The sequence below is a fragment of the Scomber scombrus genome, chromosome 1 (genome assembly GCF_963691925.1).
Source record: "Scomber scombrus chromosome 1, fScoSco1.1, whole genome shotgun sequence".
Classification (NCBI taxonomy): Eukaryota; Metazoa; Chordata; class Actinopteri; order Scombriformes; family Scombridae; genus Scomber; species Scomber scombrus.
Genome location: NC_084970.1, coordinates 17,356,296 through 17,377,522, shown reverse-complemented (window position 1 = coordinate 17,377,522; position 21,227 = coordinate 17,356,296). Strand labels below are relative to the sequence as shown.

At 39.3% G+C, this 21,227-nt stretch overlaps 1 protein-coding gene across 1 annotated transcript; it reads right to left on the bottom strand.

Moving 5' to 3' along the window:
- Positions 1-467: 467 nt before the first annotated feature.
- On the bottom strand, positions 468-20,681 carry ppfibp2a (PPFIA binding protein 2a). Its single transcript, XM_062428178.1, has 23 exons — positions 20,618-20,681; positions 18,195-18,442; positions 14,768-14,854; positions 13,939-14,052; positions 12,001-12,132; positions 9,836-10,132; positions 9,413-9,505; positions 7,871-7,982; positions 6,937-6,998; positions 6,180-6,258; positions 5,897-6,021; positions 5,733-5,800; positions 5,586-5,646; positions 5,228-5,357; positions 3,626-3,767; positions 2,966-3,094; positions 2,503-2,653; positions 2,269-2,380; positions 1,865-1,953; positions 1,551-1,673; positions 1,082-1,207; positions 785-973; positions 468-689 (listed from the first exon to the last, which is right to left on the bottom strand). The coding sequence occupies exons 1-23, from the start codon at positions 20,679-20,681 to the stop codon at positions 468-470; spliced, it is 2,955 nt and encodes a 984-aa protein (XP_062284162.1).
- Positions 20,682-21,227: the final 546 nt, after the last annotated feature.

Sequence of the window (21,227 nt, the reverse complement as noted above, 5' to 3'; positions counted from 1 at the left end):
ACCCCAACCGGTCGAGGCAGATGGCCGCCCACTTTGAGCCTGGTTCTGCCTGAGGTTTCTTTCTGTTAAAAGGGAGTTTTTTCTTGCCATTGTCGCTAAGTGCTTGCTCATGTGGGAATGTTGGGTCTCTTTAAAATTAAATCCTGAAGAGTTCGGTTTAGAACCTGCTCTATGTGTAAAGTGCCTTGAGATAACTTTGTTGTGATTTGGCGCTATACAAATAAAGATTGATTGATTGATAGATTGAATACAACCGTATAAGGAATGCAGAGAGCAGCCTTCACATATCATTTCACACAATGTAACCATTACCATTTTAGAGAATACTGTTTAAGCAATATGTGGTTCAAAAATACATTAACAATAATTAACATCATCTGCCGAGGACATGATATGGACGATTCATGAAGTCACTTGGGGAGAGAGAGGGGAGTTTGTTGAATAAGGTGGAGTTCAGAACAGTTTTTTTATTCTTTGTGGCCATTAGCCTGGGCTTTTATCTCCACTTGCTCTTGATTCTCAGCATGTCTGTCCAAGTTGGGGCTAAGGCCCCTGAGCGCTCCAGAGTGCAAGCGTGAGACCCCATTCACTGTCAGAGCTCCACTGTCTATTGGGCAGATATAGTCTGCAGATTCATCAGGTTTCCTCTTTCTGAGATGACTGAATTGTGTGAAGCCCAGCTTCTTTGGCTGAAAACACAAAAAAGTCAAACCAAAGAATAGATCATTATGATTTTATTCTGCAACAACCACAGAACATTGTGATTCTCATATTGTGTTATTACCTTCACTTTAGCTGTAGTAGTGAGGGGAACATGGCCTGTGGCATTGCCATATTCTCGCTTCTCCCTAGTGGCCTGCGCCCCCACAAGGGCAGAGAAGGCTGTTGCGAGGTGACGGCGGAGCAAAGTCTTCTGTGGAGGAATATTTAACAGCAAGGCCAAAGTCTCTGAGCTGAAGCGAGGCTCCAGGATCTGTGAAAGAGCATATTGGAAACAAATGTAGGTCTCCAGGCATGTATTGTATGCATATAATGATTTGTAATTACTTGTTAATCTTCCAGAAAAGCTTAGTTTACTCACAATCAGCCCACCATGAACACCGCTGCCTCGTAGATTAGGAGCATATTCAGCAAGATCAACTGCTCGAAGCCACTCCATTACACGATGGTTAGACCACTGCACCACCTCTGAAGGAGAGGGCTGTTTCTGAAGAATATAAAAAAATAGAAATACTTATTGGCATTCAATCCCCCTCCATCTCACTCATAGCTGAGCAACTCCACTTCTAATTACACTAGCTACACAGTACATGTTTGAAAGCAATTGTATCAAGGAAAAAGTCTTTGTATTGGGAGGAATTGTCTATTTGTTGCCATCTTGTGGGCAACTGTTGTAACAACCTCTGTTCATCGTCTAAGAGCATTATGCTAGTACAATGCCCCCCTGTTTGAATGAATTACATGCTTCTATCAGTTCTGAGTGTTGGCATCTCTAATCTACACACATCTGTCCTTTAAACTAACATCCACTTCCTTTTATCTTGGCCTACCTCTTCTCCAGGCCTGCGTCGAAGGCAGTTAGGGTTAAACTTGTTGGCATGAAGGACATGGATGGCGCATTTAATACTGAGATGATGAAGCTGGCTGGTCACCTTTAGAGTTAAGAGGTCATTCTGAGGAATTAAAAAAGAACATCAGTAAGCTTTATGCAAATATGCAAGTACATACATTTATATTATTATGTGAATTATTGGTATATTATTGGTACATGTGTTTTTCAAATCAAATTTGAAATGTAAACAAATGTGTTTTGCAGGCATCCGTTGTAATAGAAAACGTCACAGTATGCAGGATTAAGTCTTACCACTGTGAGGTACTGTATCATCCGACCATCTACACGGGCCTCGTGGAAGTGGTCCTTATACTGCGGCAAACCAATATCATCCAACCAGCCTACATGGGTAAAAATCTGAAGTTAATTCACATCACTACTCACAGAACTTTTAGTGCTCATAAAAGCTTCATCAGTCAGTTGCCAAAATATGTTTATTCTAACTCTAGTTCATTTAAATTACAGTTCATTCCTTGTTTTGAATGCTGACTACATTTGCATTTTTGTCAAATATATTAACATCATACACATTGCTTTCCTTGTTTGGTTTGTGACCTGAGAGGTGCCACTCTCTACTAATAGTAGTACTAATAATATGATTGAAATGATACAGCACGACATGCAAAGTTCAATATGTTCCATGTAGAAAGCCTTACGGGTGACCCAGATGTAGTCCAGCTCTGCCGACTTCTCTATAACTTTAGTGGTGAATGCCCTCAGAGCCAGCTGCAGCTTCTTCCTGTGTAGAGGGTTCTTCATACCCATCTCCTGTGGATATAAAGGAAAAATATATCAGTAATTAATGCATAATCACTGAGTTTTAACATAAAGATATTTTAGCAGTGTTTAGTGTAAAATGGAAAAACTTTAAACTTTAAACTTTCTTTGACCTTCTCAAAGTCCTGAGGTGTGGCAGACAGCAGGGTCTGCCCATTTTCAACCCACTGTCTAGTGAGATTGACATACTGGCCCAGTCCATAGTCTTCTAGCCAGCCACACACTTGCTCCTTGGTCCACTGGCTGAATGGAATATTCATATCTCTGACAGAAAAGGGCACAAATCAGCAAATTAATTAATTAATTATAAGTATCTAAAAAACAACAACTTTTTTTTAAAGAATATTGACAGTAAAATATAGCATATATATACAATACATTAAAAACTAAATTTCTATTTCTAAGAGAAGCCCTAGAGAGTCTTCTAATTTTGTCCATTTAGGAAATGGTGGGCGTGCAGATAATGGGAGAGAACCAAATCAGATAGTTTTGAAGCAACAAATAAATAATGAAACAAAACCATTTTAGTGCGAGTGAGTATTACAGGTAGTTATGTAGAGGTACACTGACTCTTACCGTGCAGGGTCGTAAGATTCAGGGGTACGGGTCAGTCTGGGTCCTGCTGTTGCACGCAGCCCCCCTCTTCTAAACTGACCAGCGTCTGGATCTGCTGCCTGGAGCCCACCAGACTGGGTTCTTCGAAGTCTGAATGGACAAGATCAAACTCTGTGGATAAAGATGCTCAGAGCTACTTTCATTCTCTTGAGTTAAATAATCAGATTTGGCACATTCAGTATAAACTCACTCAGTGACGAATAAAAATAAATAGTAACACAAAAGATAATGGAGATCATGTAAAATATTGTGAATTATTTGTGATAATGAATATTTTGTTACTGAAACACAAATGGTGATTTATTACAATTCGTACAGTTTTGCAATAGTTTAAAATTAAGTGTTTTTTTATGCTTGGCAAATATAGTGGCAAAAGGAAAGTTATATATGTATGTATTTTTCATAAATGAAAAATATGTAATGTCTAATTTTTTCTCTTACTTCACATAAACCATGTCATTTACACACAATAACCTATACCTTTGTTATATATACACCATATTATATATTATTCAATAGTGTCAATTAAGTGAGGTCTATTTATTCTTTGGCTTACTTTGGTTAATCATCTGTGTTAATTTAATGTTAATGTTTTAAGGTAGGATATTTTCCCTCACTCACTTTCCCCAGAGTCTCTTTAAGCTGCGATTATTCTTCATGTATTCTGGTGAGCCCACAGCTCTCTGGCCAGGCTGTGTATTTGCCCCAGAATGAACAGGAGAATTATCGCTTGAAGTGCTGTCGTCAACTTTCTCCAACTTTCCTGAAAGAGGTTACAAAAACCACAGTCAGTAAAATACAAAGTACAAATACAATTGAAATTGTATCACTGTACTGTAGAGGGTTGTATTATGTAATATTGTATAGACGCATTTGATTACTTCTAATAATTGAAGTTTACTTGTATCACAGTAATTACAGCAGACAAAGCCCCACTATAACTTTGCCAAGCACAACATTTCTGTTAGTGATTTTAATTATGCAGCCCATACGTCAATGGAAAGAGTAGACAGGAGTCCAGGATGTCTTGCGTTGAAAAGGTTTATTTACTTGATCAAGGAGAAATGAATGAATGATCAGTACACGTTATGTTCTGATGCTCCCTTCAATTCTGAAGTTTCTCTCCTCCGGGGATAGACTTTAAGCCACACAGATAATGCCACAGGTTGAGCCATGCCCAAATATGGGCAGATCCAACACATCTACAATATACAGAATTTAGTCTACTGTTCTATAGACAAAACATTGCTTAGATCTCACTCAGGACCTTTGTCCTACATCCAACACTTTATCAAACCTCTGACTCCAGTTACCTTTACCCCATTCAGGGAAAACAGTCAAAGACATATCTGATCTTGGCTGCTATAGCAACACTATCAGAATTCCTCCTGTTTTCCCCAAAAGGAGCAGACTCCCTGTTTACCACTATCTCAAGGGGAGACAGCGTCTAAACCCAACATTTGGTGTTGCCTTGCTATGACCGCAAAGCCTAGTTTGACCCAGTGCATATTAATGATGTAAAATTACCTAACAATTTCAATAATTGTATCTTAGAAAAGACTGTCTAAATATATCTTTTTTCGTAGTAGTTAAGCTGCTGAAGGCAAAATCTTGATGACTGAGTAAAAAGCCTGTACCAAAGAAAACATTAAGAGCTAAGTGTTGCATGAGTGGTGGACTGACTTTTGACAGAGCTCTATTCAGGAGAGGAAGCACAGGTTATAGACCATTGACTTCAGCAAACAATTCATCAGTTAATGCGCCATGAAAAGTAAAAGATATGCTAAACTAAAATTAACTAGGTGATATTATGATATAGGCTGCACAGGCAATCTCTACTTTACAGCAGATCGTAGCTGCAGAAGAACTCAGGGTGGAGCTCAAGTTAAAACTAGCCAGTGAAGTTGAGGTAGGGTGGAGCTGGGATGAATGTGGTCAATCAGAGGAAGAGACAGGGTGTGTCTGGTGAGAAAGTCTATCCTGTGATCCCTCTGCTCTGTCAGGAGCCTCTGCAATTACTTGTGATCAAAGGTGCAGTGGTTTTCTGGTCAAAGGAGAGTGGTTTGTTTCAAATATGAGCACTGCCTGCTCATGGAAATTACCAGGCCAAGGACTATTCCACAGTAAAGGAAGTCTAATCCTATATCAGTATTTGTACTACACGCTATTCATTACATCATAAATAACACCATATATAGGCTGAGTTAATATCTCTGGATTTACTTTGGCTGGAGTCTCCATCTTCACTCCCATCTGGAGACCTTTCACTCTGGATTTCACTGCCACTGTCTCCGATCACATTCTCCTCTGTCAGAGAGGAATTCACAGGCAGCGTCTGACTTCTTGTGTCACTCTGGATAAACCCCACACAGATAAAAATAAAAAGTATTTTATTATTTATAGTATAGGGATGGTAAATTAACAACAATCAGCTGTAATCATATTCTAAATCCTGTCATCCATCAGTCACAATAGATGGATATATTGTAGAACAATTGAGAGAAGCATCCAGAGTTTGCTATATTCAGTAAGAGCTGAATGACATTTTTATGAATATGATACACTACAGCAGTAAAAATACCTTTTGTGATGGTCCATTTGTTAAGTCATTCAAGCTACTTGATAAAGTCTGCGCTTCTGTTCTGAGAACAGAAAACACAATTATCCCAGTGAAATCCAATTACAATATACTGAAAAGGTCCATTGACAGAAAAAAAAGCTTCATTACCTGCAATCACTGTCCTTCTGGCCTGATGAAATAGATGCTTGCTGGGAGGAAGAACTGTTTGTGGACACCTGGAAAATGGTTAGAAAACATAGATAAAGGGAAATTAATATCATGTTCATTCAGCAATTGAACAATAGGTATCTGTTTAAATTGTTTGCACCCACTTCAGACTTTACATCCTCAGACTTTGCACTGGCAGAGTCAGCATTCTTCATCAGCATCTGTTCTTCTTCCTCACTGCTGCTTGAAGGAGTCCTACCATTTGACAATGAACGAACAGCAGGTGGAGCTACAGTAACAAAGGGAAAAATCAGTTTTGTCCACAACTCAACCAGTGGCAAATGTTACTGTTAAGAAAAAGTATGGTGGCTTTCATTTAGCTCAAACATGGCTAAAAAAATACAAAAAAATAGCAGGAAAGGATAAAAGAGTGAATAAGCTGATTACCTTGCCTTGTGATGTGATTGACCTCTCTAAATTGCTTGCACTGATTCAGGAGCAGAGTGAGCTCCTCTATACGCCGGTCCTGCAGAAAAGAAGAGAAGGGAGAGTTCAAGGTCAACCAAACCCAATTAAGATGTTTATCTAAGGTTAGGAGACACACGTATGGACTATCTGCTTTTCTCTACTACTGACCGAAATGCCACATAAATGTCCCTCTTTCACCATATGGCCTTTACATCAAAGTAGTGGCCAGGGAGAGGATTAACACAGGCCTGGCCCAGAATCTTAGCTGTGGTGACCAGCTGCATGTTATGTGTGTTTTTTGAAGTGGTGCCCATGCCTGGTTTTGCCATGGTTCTCTTTAGCAGCTCACTCCAAAATTACACTTGGCAGATCGAGGACTACTTAAGTGTGGCTTTGCCTGAAATGGCTCGCCTTGGGGTGTGTGTACGTGTGTGTCTTCACTAGTATGCCACATGTAGACCCATGTCTGTAAGTCTTTAAAGTCCAAAATTCTCTGGGAGAGAGAATACAAAAGGCTCCTCTGTACTATAAATGGTTGGAGGGTGGTGCCTCTGGGAAATGACAACATCTAAAAACAGTTACCTTCTAACCTTCCAAACAGCAGTGATTGTGGCGCTGCTATATTCAAGCCTGTAAGACACTTCACATTGTAGTAAACTGATGACAAAACACATGTTGCCCCATGCTGTATAATCACATACAGCTGTGTTGACCAGAGAGAAAAAGGATAACTTACCTTTTCATCATTGGCAGCTACCAGCGATTTCATTCCAGTCCTAAGCCTCTGCAGCTCCTGGTCTATAAAGACAACCCGCCCCTCTGATTATTAATATGTATGGGCAGCTTATGTCATATAAATTATTATTTTGTATTGGCACACATGTCATATAAACCATTTTGTATAGATACAGTGGTGCATGGGTTATGTAGAAAGGAAGGAAGGGAGAAAACACATGCTCGCATGATGTAGATTTAATCCTCACTTGAGTGCCATCTAAACCATTTATTTTTAGATTCACCCAAACCTTTTTGTATCCACCAATCATAACTTTAGTCATGTCAGCTTTCTCATATTTGGGCACACAGCCCATAGTCACTTTCTTTGTAACACTTGCAAGCATACAGGGAGCATTGCTGGTGAGTGACAGTGAGTATACTAAGCACCCCAGATGGGTTTATCTATGAAATTATGAAACACAAGACATTATGACTTCAGGAATCCATGAAGACAACACAGAAGCCAAAGAGAGGAGTGATAGTGCATCAAGTAATTCTGAAAACCAGTTGGTGATTGTCAAAGCAGCTCTTCGGAGCAGAAGAAGTCAAAAAGATAATAAAAGAAGGGGACATTTTGGGAGAAAGGAAATAAATGAAAGATCAAAGTTGACATGGCCGATGGGGTTAAAATGGTTTTCATTAAGTACTGTTAAGGCTTACATTTGGTGTTTAGCCTCTTCCTGTACATCTCCTCTGAGAGAGAAGGTAGAGAGAGACCCGTGATGAGACAGTTTATTAAGGGTCAAGACAGAGTTTTCCCACAGCAGTTACTGCAAGTTGATGAATGCAAAAGGGAGTCATTTACTGTGTCACCAATCAGGCTGGGCAACTCTGTCAGAGTGAGAGTCTGTTGGTAGCTTGGTCGAGGGTTTGAAGCCGGATACTTTGCTTACCTCTCTCTGAGCTCTCGGTGGAAAGAGAGGGCCTGGCCAGCAGCTGAGTGTGCAAGCTCTCAATCTCAGCATTCTTACTGAGCAGAAGCTGCTGAAGGCTGCTGATCTCTGCCTGTGGGTGCCACACAATGAGGAATCTTTAACTTATAAAGAACAAGCAGTTCTGCATGAATCATTGCACCTACACATATCTGTTTAAACATGCACAGATATCAGCTCTTTCATAGCCACAAAGACAACATGTGTACATGCTTTTTAGCTGCAAGGAATAATGATAGCACATGCCTTCTCTTGAAGCATGTTTGTCAGATAATGATTATGACTTTTCCACAATTACCTGTAAATTTCAAAGACCATATATATAAAACTCCCACAGCAAAGCACATGATTTTTTTCCTCTCTAACTTTTAGCAGACTAAACACTGTGTGATGTTTACAGTGTGTTTTGAAGCTATAAAGTTAACTTCAGACTGGTTTATTTGCCAGTGCGCTGCATGCTGTATAGAAGAAAGCAGCAAATTACACTTCATGTCTCATATCCCACATCACACCGATGTTCACCTTAACTAAATTAATTTCTTTTCACTGGTTTGTTTGAAAATGTAGGAGAAAAAGTAAGAGTTGATCACACACACAAAACATTTTTATGTAGCTGAATATCTTCCATGTCAACATCAAAAGCCAGTTATTCAAGTGTGCATTAAGATTTTTAAGATTTGGCTGGATTCTAAAGATATTTGTCTAACAATCTCATAATGAAACGTAGCATTTGTTCAGTTTGTAATTTTTGATAAACATCTTGTTGTTGGAGACTACCAATAAGATATTTAATGAACTTCCAACTAATGTAATGAGGGACAGCAGACTTATTTTGGAAACTACCAGAAATGATTGCAGTATGTGAATAATTCTGACATCTTAAGAGGTTTCTTGCTGTGTGACCTTAATGGCAACCAAGTTGAGACTGAAAGTTGACCAGGCAACACGTTCAGGGATTAGTTTGTTATGAACAAATGGAATTAAAAATGAAGTAGCAGATGTGTCTTTTAAAATTAATGTACTGTTTGTGTGGGCAGGTAGAAGAGTAGCAGCCCCATGAAACGTATCTAATGCACGGACACAGACAGCTATTGTGCATGATGGGAAAGACAGCAACATAGGCAGAGAGACAGATGATGAAATAGGAAAGAAAGTGATTCTGTCGTAAAAGAGGACAAAAGGTCAGTGCAAGTAAAGAACTCAAGCTAGCCTCAGAAGTCAATGCACTGGTATCATGCAAAAGTATAAAACTAAACATTAAAAAAGGTCTAAGCCATTATTAAGTCCGTTTCTATGGCACATTTAAAATAGTTCTTGACCTTCTGAAGAAAACATAGGTGTCCACGAATGAGAATGTGTGTTCAAAAACAGAATGACTCACTTAACTGGCTGGAACATTGGATTGGACAGCATTTAGGAAAGTTGAGTAGACAGTTAGCAGTGGAATTTGGGCACTGATGCTGTGTTGCAAAGTCTAGACACCATGAAAAAACATGATTTTACCTTTGTTGCTTTAAGTTTCTTTTCATACTGTAACTTCTGATCCTCCAGGTGTTCCACATTGTCCTTGAGAATCCTGAGCTCCTTCAGCAAACCCTACAACAGAGTGTGTGATAAAATGTGCCCAATTAATGTCAGTTGTAAGCTTTAAATGAATACAATTTCACTCTAACAGCTACATTAAACGGTGATGTTAGTAAATCTGTTCTTTCATAACACACTCAATGAAATCAGTAAATGAAAAATGTATCAATTAGTTTTGACACTCATTGAAAAGTTTGATACAGTTAATGGACATGGAGCCCTGCTGAGGGTGTTTGGGGAGTGCATGTTTAATTTGCATCTCAGCCTAAGGATTGCACACACTCAAGTGAGTCAACCCATGCTGTACACAAGGACATAAGTCATGCAACAGGCTGTGCCTACATTTTCTCCTCCACAGTGGCACTGGTGCTCTGCATCTGAGCTACTCTCTCCCAGGCTGTGTGTGTTCCCATCAGGCCCTTCTGGAGCCTCCTCTAGTTTGTGTGTCACCCCTGTAGCTCTGTCACATGAGGGGCCAGGATTTGAGCCCTGGCCCTCAGTGGAGCCAGTGGGACATGCCACTGGAGAGCCGCTGTCAGCTTGGATCTCCGAGGCCTTTTTCTCCTGGATCTTGCTATTGATCTCTTTCTGAAACCTACACATCTGCTCCTGCAGCTCACTTATGAAATTCACTACACTCTGACAGATGCAGTGGGGGAGAAAGAAAATTGAGAGAAACGTTTAGAGAATGAAGAGGAAATACTGGAAGTATACGTCAGTGTGTGTGTGTGTGTGTGTGTGTGTGTGCGCACGCACGCACGCGTGTGCGTGCGTGCGTGCGTCCTTGTCTGGTGTCCATACACAAAAACACTGAGCCAGTTAAAGCCTCATCTGATCTAGGCAGACACACATTGTTTTTTATTTGTTCATGAACCTGATCTACCCTCTTCCTTTGACCATAACTGGATTAACATTGTACTTTTTCTGAAATCCTAGATTCATATATGTTCAATTTATCAAATAGGTAGCTTGAGATGATGAATTGCAAGAGGGATAAATAAGTTTTGCATGTTTAGAGCTGATCTGTGCCCATGTCCCTGCAGAAAGACTGTAAACAGCAGCAGAGTTATGCTAGGACTGTGGACAGAGGAAGTCTCACTTGGGGACCGGTACAGCGGATATGACAGATGATATCGAGTGCCTCCATGGCTAAAATTAACTATGAGCTTACTGGCTCCATGGCAAGGAAGCTTTAACATGTTGTGTGTGTGTGTGTGTGTGTGTGTGTGTGTGTGTGTGTGTGTGTGTGTGTGTGTGTGTGTGTGTGTGTGTGTGTGTGTGTGTGTGTGTGTGTGTGTGTGTGTTCATGTTTGTGCAGTAGGGGCAGCACGTGGGAGGCCCGTAAAGTGTTCAAAGTAGATTTTCCCTATTCTTCTTAAGTCCAAACAGCTGTTGTAGGGAAAGTGGGGTTTGTGCATGTGATGAAAGCAAAACTGAATTGTTTAAACTATGCCGTTTACTATAACAAACCTGCACCCTTTATTTCTGCCTAGAAATACAGTTAAAAAAAACCCAGAGATAGTAAAAAATATTCAAATAAATCTTCTTTTTTCATATAAATGTCAAATGTTGTGGGGCTTATGCCTTCAGTTAGTAAGAGGGCCCATTTTCAGAATGGCCTAGTCAATCTTTGCCAGTCCAAGAACAAAATTCTCTGGGCTGAAGCCTACACACACTCACATTTGGCCAGCCATCCATCATGCTAGCTCTGCTATGCCTGAACTCTTTTAACCTGAGGACACAAAGACTCTTTGACCAGCCGTGTTTTGACAGTAACTACATCCATTACAGTATCCTGTCTGGTAATAGTGCTGCATAGAAACTTTCCCTTTCTTCAATTCATATGGTCACTGAATGGCCAGGATGTCTGCTAGTAACCTAACACATCAATCTTAAGCAAATACATGATTCATTTTGAAATGACAAAACATTTAAACCCCTAGAGACCTCATTTTCCTGTAGATTTTACCCAGTAACAACACAGCTAGGGTTTTGGTGAATGTTCCTCTCCATCCATCCAAAAAGTGTTTATGGACTTGCATAAAATCAGCAGCTGACTTAAAGGTTAGAACCATCAGAACACAAGACAGTTTTTTGTGTGTACCCTCTTAGTTCCTGGCAGGGTTAGGTTCAAATTTCCACAGAGTGAAGAAAATCAGATGTGTTCCTGAGCATTCGAGCGAAACTAATTCCTCCTTAAAAACATTGCTCAATTAAAAAAAAGATAAAGTCCTTCACAAATGTACAAAACAAATATATAATAACAAAATTCAATTATATACAGAGTGAAAAGATGGATAGCTTCAACTTTAAAAAACTATACTGAAAATTAATTAAAAGTTACTCAACAAGACAACTTTGTTTTGATGGATTATTTTGAATAAATGCTGGCAAACTACAGTCTTACTTGCCCATACATTATTCATATTAAATAATTATTGTAATGATTGACAATAACCTTTCTGACCATGAGGGATTGTCATACTTGGCTCTGTAAGAAGCCCTACCTCTGCTTTGTGGTGTCTTTCAGCCCCATGGCTCTGTTTTCCCTCCATGTCTGCCAGCTTTAGTTTCAGGTAGGACACCTCCCCCATAAGACTCAGCTTCTGGTTCTCCAGTGACGTCCTATGCAGGAGCTCCTGTCATCAACAACGTACAGGAAGAGCATGAGGCACCACGAGCAGGCGTACATGTGGATACAAACATACATGAGTACATAATCCATTCAATGATACACAACAGTCAACACTTACTGAACAAATGCAGCTTTAAGTATGAGGCACAGCAAGCTACGTGTTCTGTAATAACAGTCCCCTCAGACAAACCCACTGGTTTCAAACGCTGTTTGAGTGGCTAAATATACACAACCCATGACCACTATTTATAATGCCTATTTCACAGCTCACTCAAAGTACACAGCAGAGGGGGAGAGAAAGAGAGGGAGAGTAAGGGAGAGAGAGTGGGACCAAAAGCATGCAAACATTTTTAGAAAGAACATTAAAATAACTGTAACAGGTGTATGATCCTGTCAGTGTGAACTGCTGCCAATCAAACCTGGTGCTGCGAGTGACTACAGACCTACTGTACCACCGTTCTGTGACTATCTCATATATAAAGAATTGCTGCCAGCCTTAAGAGTTAAGAATATGCAGGCAGATGTATTACTAATTTAGTTCATGTCAAGCAGGTGCTAAATTGCTTAAAGTAAAACAAATTAGCATCTGAAGCAGGCACAGAGTACATATAGATACATCCATTTAAAACTCCGGCTTTGGAAAATATCTGGGCTTCTTCTCAAGTGCACATGGAAAATATTAGAGCTTTGTCACCAGGAAGAGATTTACGGCTCAGGTCCAAAGCCTCATAATGACCACGTCTCCAAGAAGCAAGTCCTGGCTGCCCTTTGGTACACTGCACAAATACAGCACTGCACTTAGATTTAAATACTGAGCATTACAGTGCATCAGATTGCTAAAAGACACATACCTAGAATAAGTTGAAACTGTCTACTTTGAATAGGAATTTTACAAGAGATACATTTATTCTGTGTATTACCTGGCTTATCCTACTCTAGTGTCTGCTTGCAGCAGAGTAAAGGTAAGAGTATTTCCCCCATAGACGCAACGGTTTCCAGTATCTTTCGGTTTCAGCAGTTATAAGTTTCATACATCCATTCCATTCAGTGGAATTTTCGGGATTTAGCAAAGTCTCAGCTCTCTATTTGAAGTTTAAGCAAACTGAAAGTTGCGGACATACTTCTAACTCTTAAAGAGCACCACCCCTATTTTTTTCTCCCTCCCATCTCTCCACCTTTTTTTTTTTTAGCTGCCCTCCCTTCCTCATTAGTCAGTCCCTCCTCTGTTGTTCTCTATCACTCCCTCTGTGTGTGTGTGTGTGTGTGTGTGTGTGTGTGTGTGTGTGTGTGTGTGTGTGTGTGTGTGTGAGATGAGAGAGAGGGGGGGGGGGGGGGGGGGGGGGGGGTGGGAGAGAGCATGCAAGGACTCAGTTTTGGTGGTTGCAGGTTGGGGGTGTGGCTAATGGCGCTGTAATCACCTGCCCAGACAGACCAGTTTAGCCCTTTATAAACCAGGCATACACTCTGAGACATTGTCCTGGAATGAGTCTGAGCATCCTAAATATTTTGGTTGTCAAGGTAATGTGCAGCCTGATACACTGGAATCTTAGCAAGGAATTTCTTCCCAGGAAGCAGGAACTCATCCGGAGTTACATTCTACAGCTTATGAACTGAGATTGAATTTGCAGAAGAGTCATATTTAAAAGATAGATGGACAGTCTGGCCCTGTCACATCTCATTAAATGGAAGAATAAGATCGATATAAAAAAAACCCTGGATGATTCCTGGTAAAAGTCATAGTCTCCTAATTTTGGTCTAATAATCAAGCATTCAAAAGTCAGTGTGATCCGAGGTCTGCAAAGCTGTGTACCTGCTGCAGCATCTCCTCTGTGGAGTTGAGTTTGTGTTGATGTTCCACCAGAGAACTCTCTAGATCGCTGATTTTCACCCCCTGAGCTTCCACCTGGTCTGTCAGCACACTCACCTGTGTGTGTTTGTGTGTATGGACAGAAAGATAGTGGGAAATTAGATTCATTTTTATACACCAAAACTGTGTAATCATAATTTAGTTCTGTATTTGCAGCCTAAGCCTAACATAAAATGTTCTGTGTTAGAGCCTACTACAGAACTCACAATATACATTATTGAATATCAGCTAAAGGAGAGGATTTTTCAAAAGAATGTTTTATGTGAGACCTGAAGAAACAAACAGGGCACCTGCTCTCATACACACCTACGTGCTACAGCTCATGGTGGTGCTAGTCTAAACCTGCCTGAGATAAGCATGTGCTCAGCAGTCCGGGGAGCTACACACACCTACATTTGAATGTTGTAACATCACCAAGCCCAGCTTTAGTACCGCTGCTTCACCCATCCACTGGCACAGTGATTACGCAACATTTACAACATAATACTCTCATCTACCTTTGCCCTTTAACCTTGTCTTCCTTGGCTCTCCTCTCTAACACTGTTATGTGACATGGGCACTGTTTAGAATCAGTTCCCACTGACAGTTTGGTGTCATATCACCTCTTTGATTTGAGCAGGCTCATATCCAATGCAACCGATTCACTTTTATACTGTAAATTAATATGAAGGTATGCTTAAGATTGAATGTGTAAAAAAAGAGACAGGCAGAGATAATATTGTTTTGTATTAAACAATATGCAGAGTATATCTAAAGGAGTGACTAATCTCACCTGCAGAATTAGTGACTCTTTGTCTCCTTCCAGACGTGATAATCGCTCCTGGTAGGACTCACTGTTGCCAGATGAATGCAGGTTACCCTTTAGAATAAAACTCAGCTATTAAGTTCACTTAATACATTGTAATACTGAACAGTTGCTCAGTGTGTCAAAGCTGTTTTTCCTTAATGAGGTTGCAGCCTCTCTCTCTCTCTCTCTCTCTCTCTCTCTCTCTCTCTCTCTCTCTCTCTCTCTCTTTCCTCTCTCTCTCTCTCTCTCACTCTCTCTCACTCTCACACACACACACACACACACACACACACACACACACACACACACACACACACACACACACACACACATGTTGATGAAGTCTTAGCTTAGCTCAGGGCTGCGTGTCTACTAAGGGATATTTCAGAGGGATCAGTGTGCAAGGGAAGTAGAATAGCAACCAAATGAGCTCAAATTTCTCAGAAATCCAGGCTTTCAACCACAATCATGGAAACATTATGTAGCCCAGTATCCATCATACTGAGCCAGCAAACACAAGTGGTTTGCAATAATTTTAAAAATACCATTAAGCCTTTAATAGACATTTTGCTTCAGTTCTTAAAAACACAGAAGTCGTGTTTTTTTTTTAACACTGTTATATTTAAATGTACAGTAATTGCATAATTCAAGTGTTAATTCAGATAATCTTATACTTAACTTTTAATGATCTGTGGATGTTTATCTCCCACGAGTCCCTCCTCCAGTACCCTTGATATTCTTCTTAATTTAGAATTTGGCACTAATAGATCCTGGCTCACTTTAAATTGTGAACAGCTCCCTTAGTTCTTGTTGTTTGCATAATTAATTCAAGCAAGTTATTTTTCAGCCAAATGAAAAAACAAATTAAACCTAGGCCCATCTCCTCCTCATAGTTAGACATATAATATATCCAAAATGCCTTTTACTTCCAAAATTCTTGACAAATTATTCACCAAAAACTGTCACTAACAGTTCCGACAGTTTCAATAAAATCCAGTGAGACTTATGTCTAAGCAACATCATTTAAACCAAGCTTCCACAGTTAAACAGAGATACCATAAAAATGCGAATATATATATTCCAATATATGTAATTCAGCCCAAATTCTCTAATTGTTGTTGACACTGTAATAGGTGTCTCTTATATATGTAAATTAAGTGTAATGGCAAAATATTAGAAACAGCATTTATTATAATGTCGTCAAAGACAACACCCCTAAAGAATACATCCTCAAAAAGTACCACAGAGTTGAGTCTATAAAAAAGTGGCTATTATATTGCATTATACTAGTACTTTTTTCTGGCCACTGTGTATTTACTTATCTGTTCATATTTCATATCAGTCTTTCTTGTACAACGCCTTCTGTATTGTGCACCACTGTCACAATGATTTATCATATGATAGCTCATATATCCTCCATACTGTATATCATAGATTTGAGGCTCATATGAGCAAACTAGTGGCACTGTTGTAGTTCACAATGATTGATAGGCATATGTGTAAAAAGGCTTTTTCTATGGCTCTAACAGTCAGTAAGAATTATAACCTAGTGGATGCAGTCAGGACTAATATCTCCTTAATGGCAGCGTGATGGTATGTGATGTTCAAAGGCTCCCTATAGGTTCAATTGGCAGGGAAAGAGCTCAGCTGACACGCATTTATCTTTCCCCTAAAATACTTAAACCTAATGACCAGTTTGGCAGACTTGTGCATTTGACAATTCACCCACATATTATCTCATTTGATGCATAGGTTAGATTAAAAACATGAGCAACAAAAACAAACACTGTATCGCCTTATCTGTCAAAATAGGTAATTTCAGCTTCAATACAACATATGTTAGTAGTTTGAATAGTTAGTTACTTACACTTCTGCTAGGCTCATGTCGGTCTTTTCAGTCGAACAGTAAAATTAGTCATTAAGATGTGACTTTTTTCTTCACATCTACCCTAAAATAAGAAATGCAACTTAAAGCTGAAATACCCATGGTTCAGGTAGCTGCTCACTAACAGCCCACTAGTAGCTTGTTGATCTTTGCTGCATAATCTGCAACACACCTCTTCAACTCACAAAGCATATGCTCCTCCCAAATTATCTACCATGTCAACCACAGCTATGTTGTAAAGCAACAACACTGCAGGAGGAAAACAAACAACCATGACCTTTTGTGCAATTCTAGTGCATGAAGGTATCAAGAGTAGACATGCAAGTGGAGACTGTCTTACCTTTTTAAGCCAAGCAAAATGTTTGTAGAAATCAATATCATACTCCATTCTGCAGGCCCATTGTACAGTTGATCTGATTCTTGACGTTAGATACTAACAGAAGCTGGTTCTACAAAGTGCCAAGCAGCATGAACACAGACTAAAATCTACAGCAAGACCTGGATCTTAACTGTGCTACATTCTCAACCTCCTTGAATCCTACCCTTCTCTCATAGACCCTCCATGTTACTGTTGTAGAGAGTGCAGAGAGGACCTTGGTCCGTGTGGTTTGGAGTCTGGGCAGCCGGAGACTTTTAGAGCTGAGCTGAATAACTTAAACTATGCCAACTGGCTCTACTCCCTTTCTTTCTTCTCCTCACTTTTCCTACAGTACCTCTTTCTAACTCCACCTCTTACTTTCTCCTACTTTTGCTCTCTCAAACAGTTAAACTGCTTCATTATCTACAAACATCTGTCTGTTTTTTGCTGCATCTTGTGATCTCTCACCTTTTTCTGTTCTCCCTCTCCTTCTCCTGTACTTCTCTCTGTCTGTCTCTAGCCTGTTCTCTCTTTTTGTCTGAAGTTCCTCTTATAGTCTATAGCTAATTTTGCGGGGCTTCCTAAAGGGGCACAGGGGAGAGGAAACTTTCTGCAGCACATGCTTGTCAGATGTGGTACAGAGAAGTGGAGAAGGAGGAGGCAGTGGGGGAAACTGAATTGGGAATGTGAGTGTAAAGTTAACAACATCAATTTTTAAGGAGGAGAAGATACTGGCAAACACTGGTGAATGTGGAATGTGGAACACACAATTGCTGCAGATATTTAAGTCAGGAGAGTTACAGGAGTGTAAAGATGAAGGAAATAAGGGAGAGTGGGACAGTGAAAAGGGGGTGCGACTGCTTGTACTTTAAACGGGAGCTCTGGATCTCATTACCAGTGCAGTTTGCAATGGATCCAGCTCGCTCCTTCTTAGCAGACAGGAAAAAGCCCTCCAGATGTTGTTGACCAGGATCAAAGACCACAAGATCACATAACTAATAAAACCCATGGTCTCCGTAATAGTCAACTGACTTTTGCTTTAGCATCAATTCTCTAACTGAACTTTTTTCTCATGTAGTTTGAATATTTCAGATTTAGTTTTATGAAATGTTATTATGGTGCCTGTCTGAGTGCTGAAGTTTTTAAGGTGTAAGTGACACAGTACTCACCTCACCTCTCTTTAGCCATTTTAGTATAATGTGTGCTGTATCAATGGAGACCTGTTTTCTGAGAGAATCCCATCCTTCTTCACTCCCCTGGCCCTCCAGCACTGCCCTGAGGGCATCAGTGAGCTGAAGAACCTTGAGTGTGGGGTCCACTGGTGGGGGAAGGGTCAATTTTGGGGTATTCTGTGAGGATTGGTAATCCGGAACATCCAGCCTTATCAGGGCATTGAACAGCCCTTCACCAATTTTGCCTAGAAGAAGGAAATATGCACAAAAGATAAGTAACTGAGATAACTTAATAGCACCTTATATTTTTGGGCATCATACTATGTAACTGTCAACTTATTTGTTTGCACATGCAGAAAAACATGATAGATATATAATTCATAATTGACAGAGATTGTGCTGGTGAGATCAAAAACCTGTATAGGCTTGTGAAGGTATCTCAAAAAAATGCAGGAAAAAAACTTTTATACATTATGGCAATAGAAAATAGGACTCTGTGTATGTGTTGTTTAACAGCTGTAGCATGCTAATACACACCTGGTAGTCTGGTAGTGTGGTCCAATACACAAATCTTAAGCCTAAATTGAATGTTCCTTTGGTAGAAGATTTAGTTGCAACACTATATAATTTATTTCACCTGAATCTGATGGAATATTGGCATGAGGTTGCATTTATAACAGGTGTGTTTGTTAAGAAATACCAGAGGAACAAATTCTGGCTGATATATATAATTTTAGATAGAACTGAAAATAATACTTAAAAAAAATATATATCTTAATTTTATGGAAAATGTACTAATTTTTTACAGAAGTTTTCGTTTTTTAAAATTGTATACCAAGCTTAAAAGTACAGACATTATCTATAAATTAACAACCCAACTGTTCTTCTAAGTATTATGCCAATAATGACAAATTACATTTATTTCACATTTTTGTACAGAAAAGGTTACTGTAATAATTATACAGTATTTTTCTACTTTCTTAAATTATATACAAACGTATGTAAAGTGACAATAATTATATGTAATTAAATATGTAGCTCATTATATAAAGGTTTATGCCTATAATATTTAATGTGGTTTAGTTGGAAGGTTTTATTTGTTCTGTTTGCAACAAATCATTTCAGCCAGTAATGATGGAAATTTGAAAATATTCACTAAAAAGTTATAATGTAGCCTGACTTACATTTATGTGCAGTTATTATGTGCATGTGTGAGAGACAGATAGAAAGAGAGACAACTGGTATGCTCTAAAACTAACTGTGTTTGTCTGTCTGCTATCCCATACCGGTTAGCTTGATATAGTCAGATATGACCTATTTCATCTATGCTGTTCTTGAGTCTAAGCTGTCCAATAAGTCCAGGGGTGCCAAATGCACCATACCTGCAAAATAACAGTGTGTCTCCACGGAAATGTTAGCCCTGACACCCTGACCGCCGTGAAATACCGGCAAAAATAACAGTGTTTACAAAATATTTAATGAAAGATTGTGTAAATGTATTTTTCTTTTTGTTTCTGCTTTTCAGTTGTTGTTTCTAGTTATTTGACTTTGTTGTTGTTTTCATTGATTTATGATTTTTTTGTTTTACTGTTTTGTTTTGTTTGTTTTTTACAAACAGTGACTCCAATAAGAAAAGTTCCTGAAATCATCTCTTGAGGGCACTATTGTGCAACCATAGCGTACTGGACGTAAATAGCTTTAAATGGCTAAGTATTGTACTGTGGCTTCTGAAATCCACAAATTACAGGTTCAATTTGTAGGTTACTGTAATCATCATGTCTAAGTAGCAGAGGGTATTTTGGATGGCTGCTATCTGAAGTTAAATCAAAGTTACAGTAAAGCAATAAGCACACAATGTAGACCAATGAACAGATGCATACATTTGTCATGTAAACCATTCTTTCTCAGCACAGTGTGCTAATGTTGTACTGTCATCTCTATTAATAGAACTTTGTCTTCTGACCCTGTGCAAAAACACTCCTGAGGTTGTGACAAACAGCACTGCCTAAAATGTATCACCTCTGCTAGAAAATATGCAATAGAAGACACACATTTGACAAGTAACATGGCCTTCATGCAATTAGTGCATAGTGAGAGATATAAGCACAAGGGGAAACAAGAAAAGTTTAAAACATGATTACTTGTGAAGAGTGCTGGTGAATTATAAGAGAGATCACAGAAAAGCCAATCATCCCCTATTGAAACATACTGGTTCCATATGCTTTACTAACTCTGTCTTTTTCTAGCTTGTTATAAACTTATTCATCAATCACAACTTAAATGACCACCAGAATGTTTTTTATGTACTATATATATGTGAATCCCCCAAAGTGAAAGCACATGGGCAGGGCCGGTTTTATGGAGGACTGCAATTAGAAACTGGGCAGTCTACGGTCTGATAATGAAACAGAAACTCTTACCAGCAATAATGTCATCCATTTGCTCCAAGGCAGCCTCCAACATATGGCTGGCATTTGACTCCATGGCAACACACTGTCTTATAAGGCAGTACTAGTAAATCCTCATTCACTGGTATAAAGAAAGCACAGTGTTAGCTGATGGAAGTTGAGAGAGTGTGATATTCTCCACAGAAAGACTACTCCCCTTTCTTGTCGCTCTGAACTCCTTTTTTTTTTCTTTTTTTTACAGCAAAGCTACAACAGCTGTACTGACATCTGAGTGACTTCCAACTAAATAACCTCCTGAATGTGGCTTTCGGCTTTAAACTCTCCTCTCATTTTGTGGCCAGAGTCTTACCCATTGTCAACGCTGTTATCCACATGAGACCATAGTACATATTTAGAATAGTTTGATTCTGTTATATCTGTAGTTTGTTGTACATATTTTCAGTCCAACTACATTTGTGGATGAATTTTGACCTGCTGGTGCTAAAACAACCCCCCAACAACCCCACATGATGCAACTCCCCCAAGTATTTCTATAGCTGAAAGTCAGCATTTTTCTGGAGCCAAAGAAGTCACTCCAGAACATTGGACCATTGTAAACAGATTTTGATTGACGTTGATGATA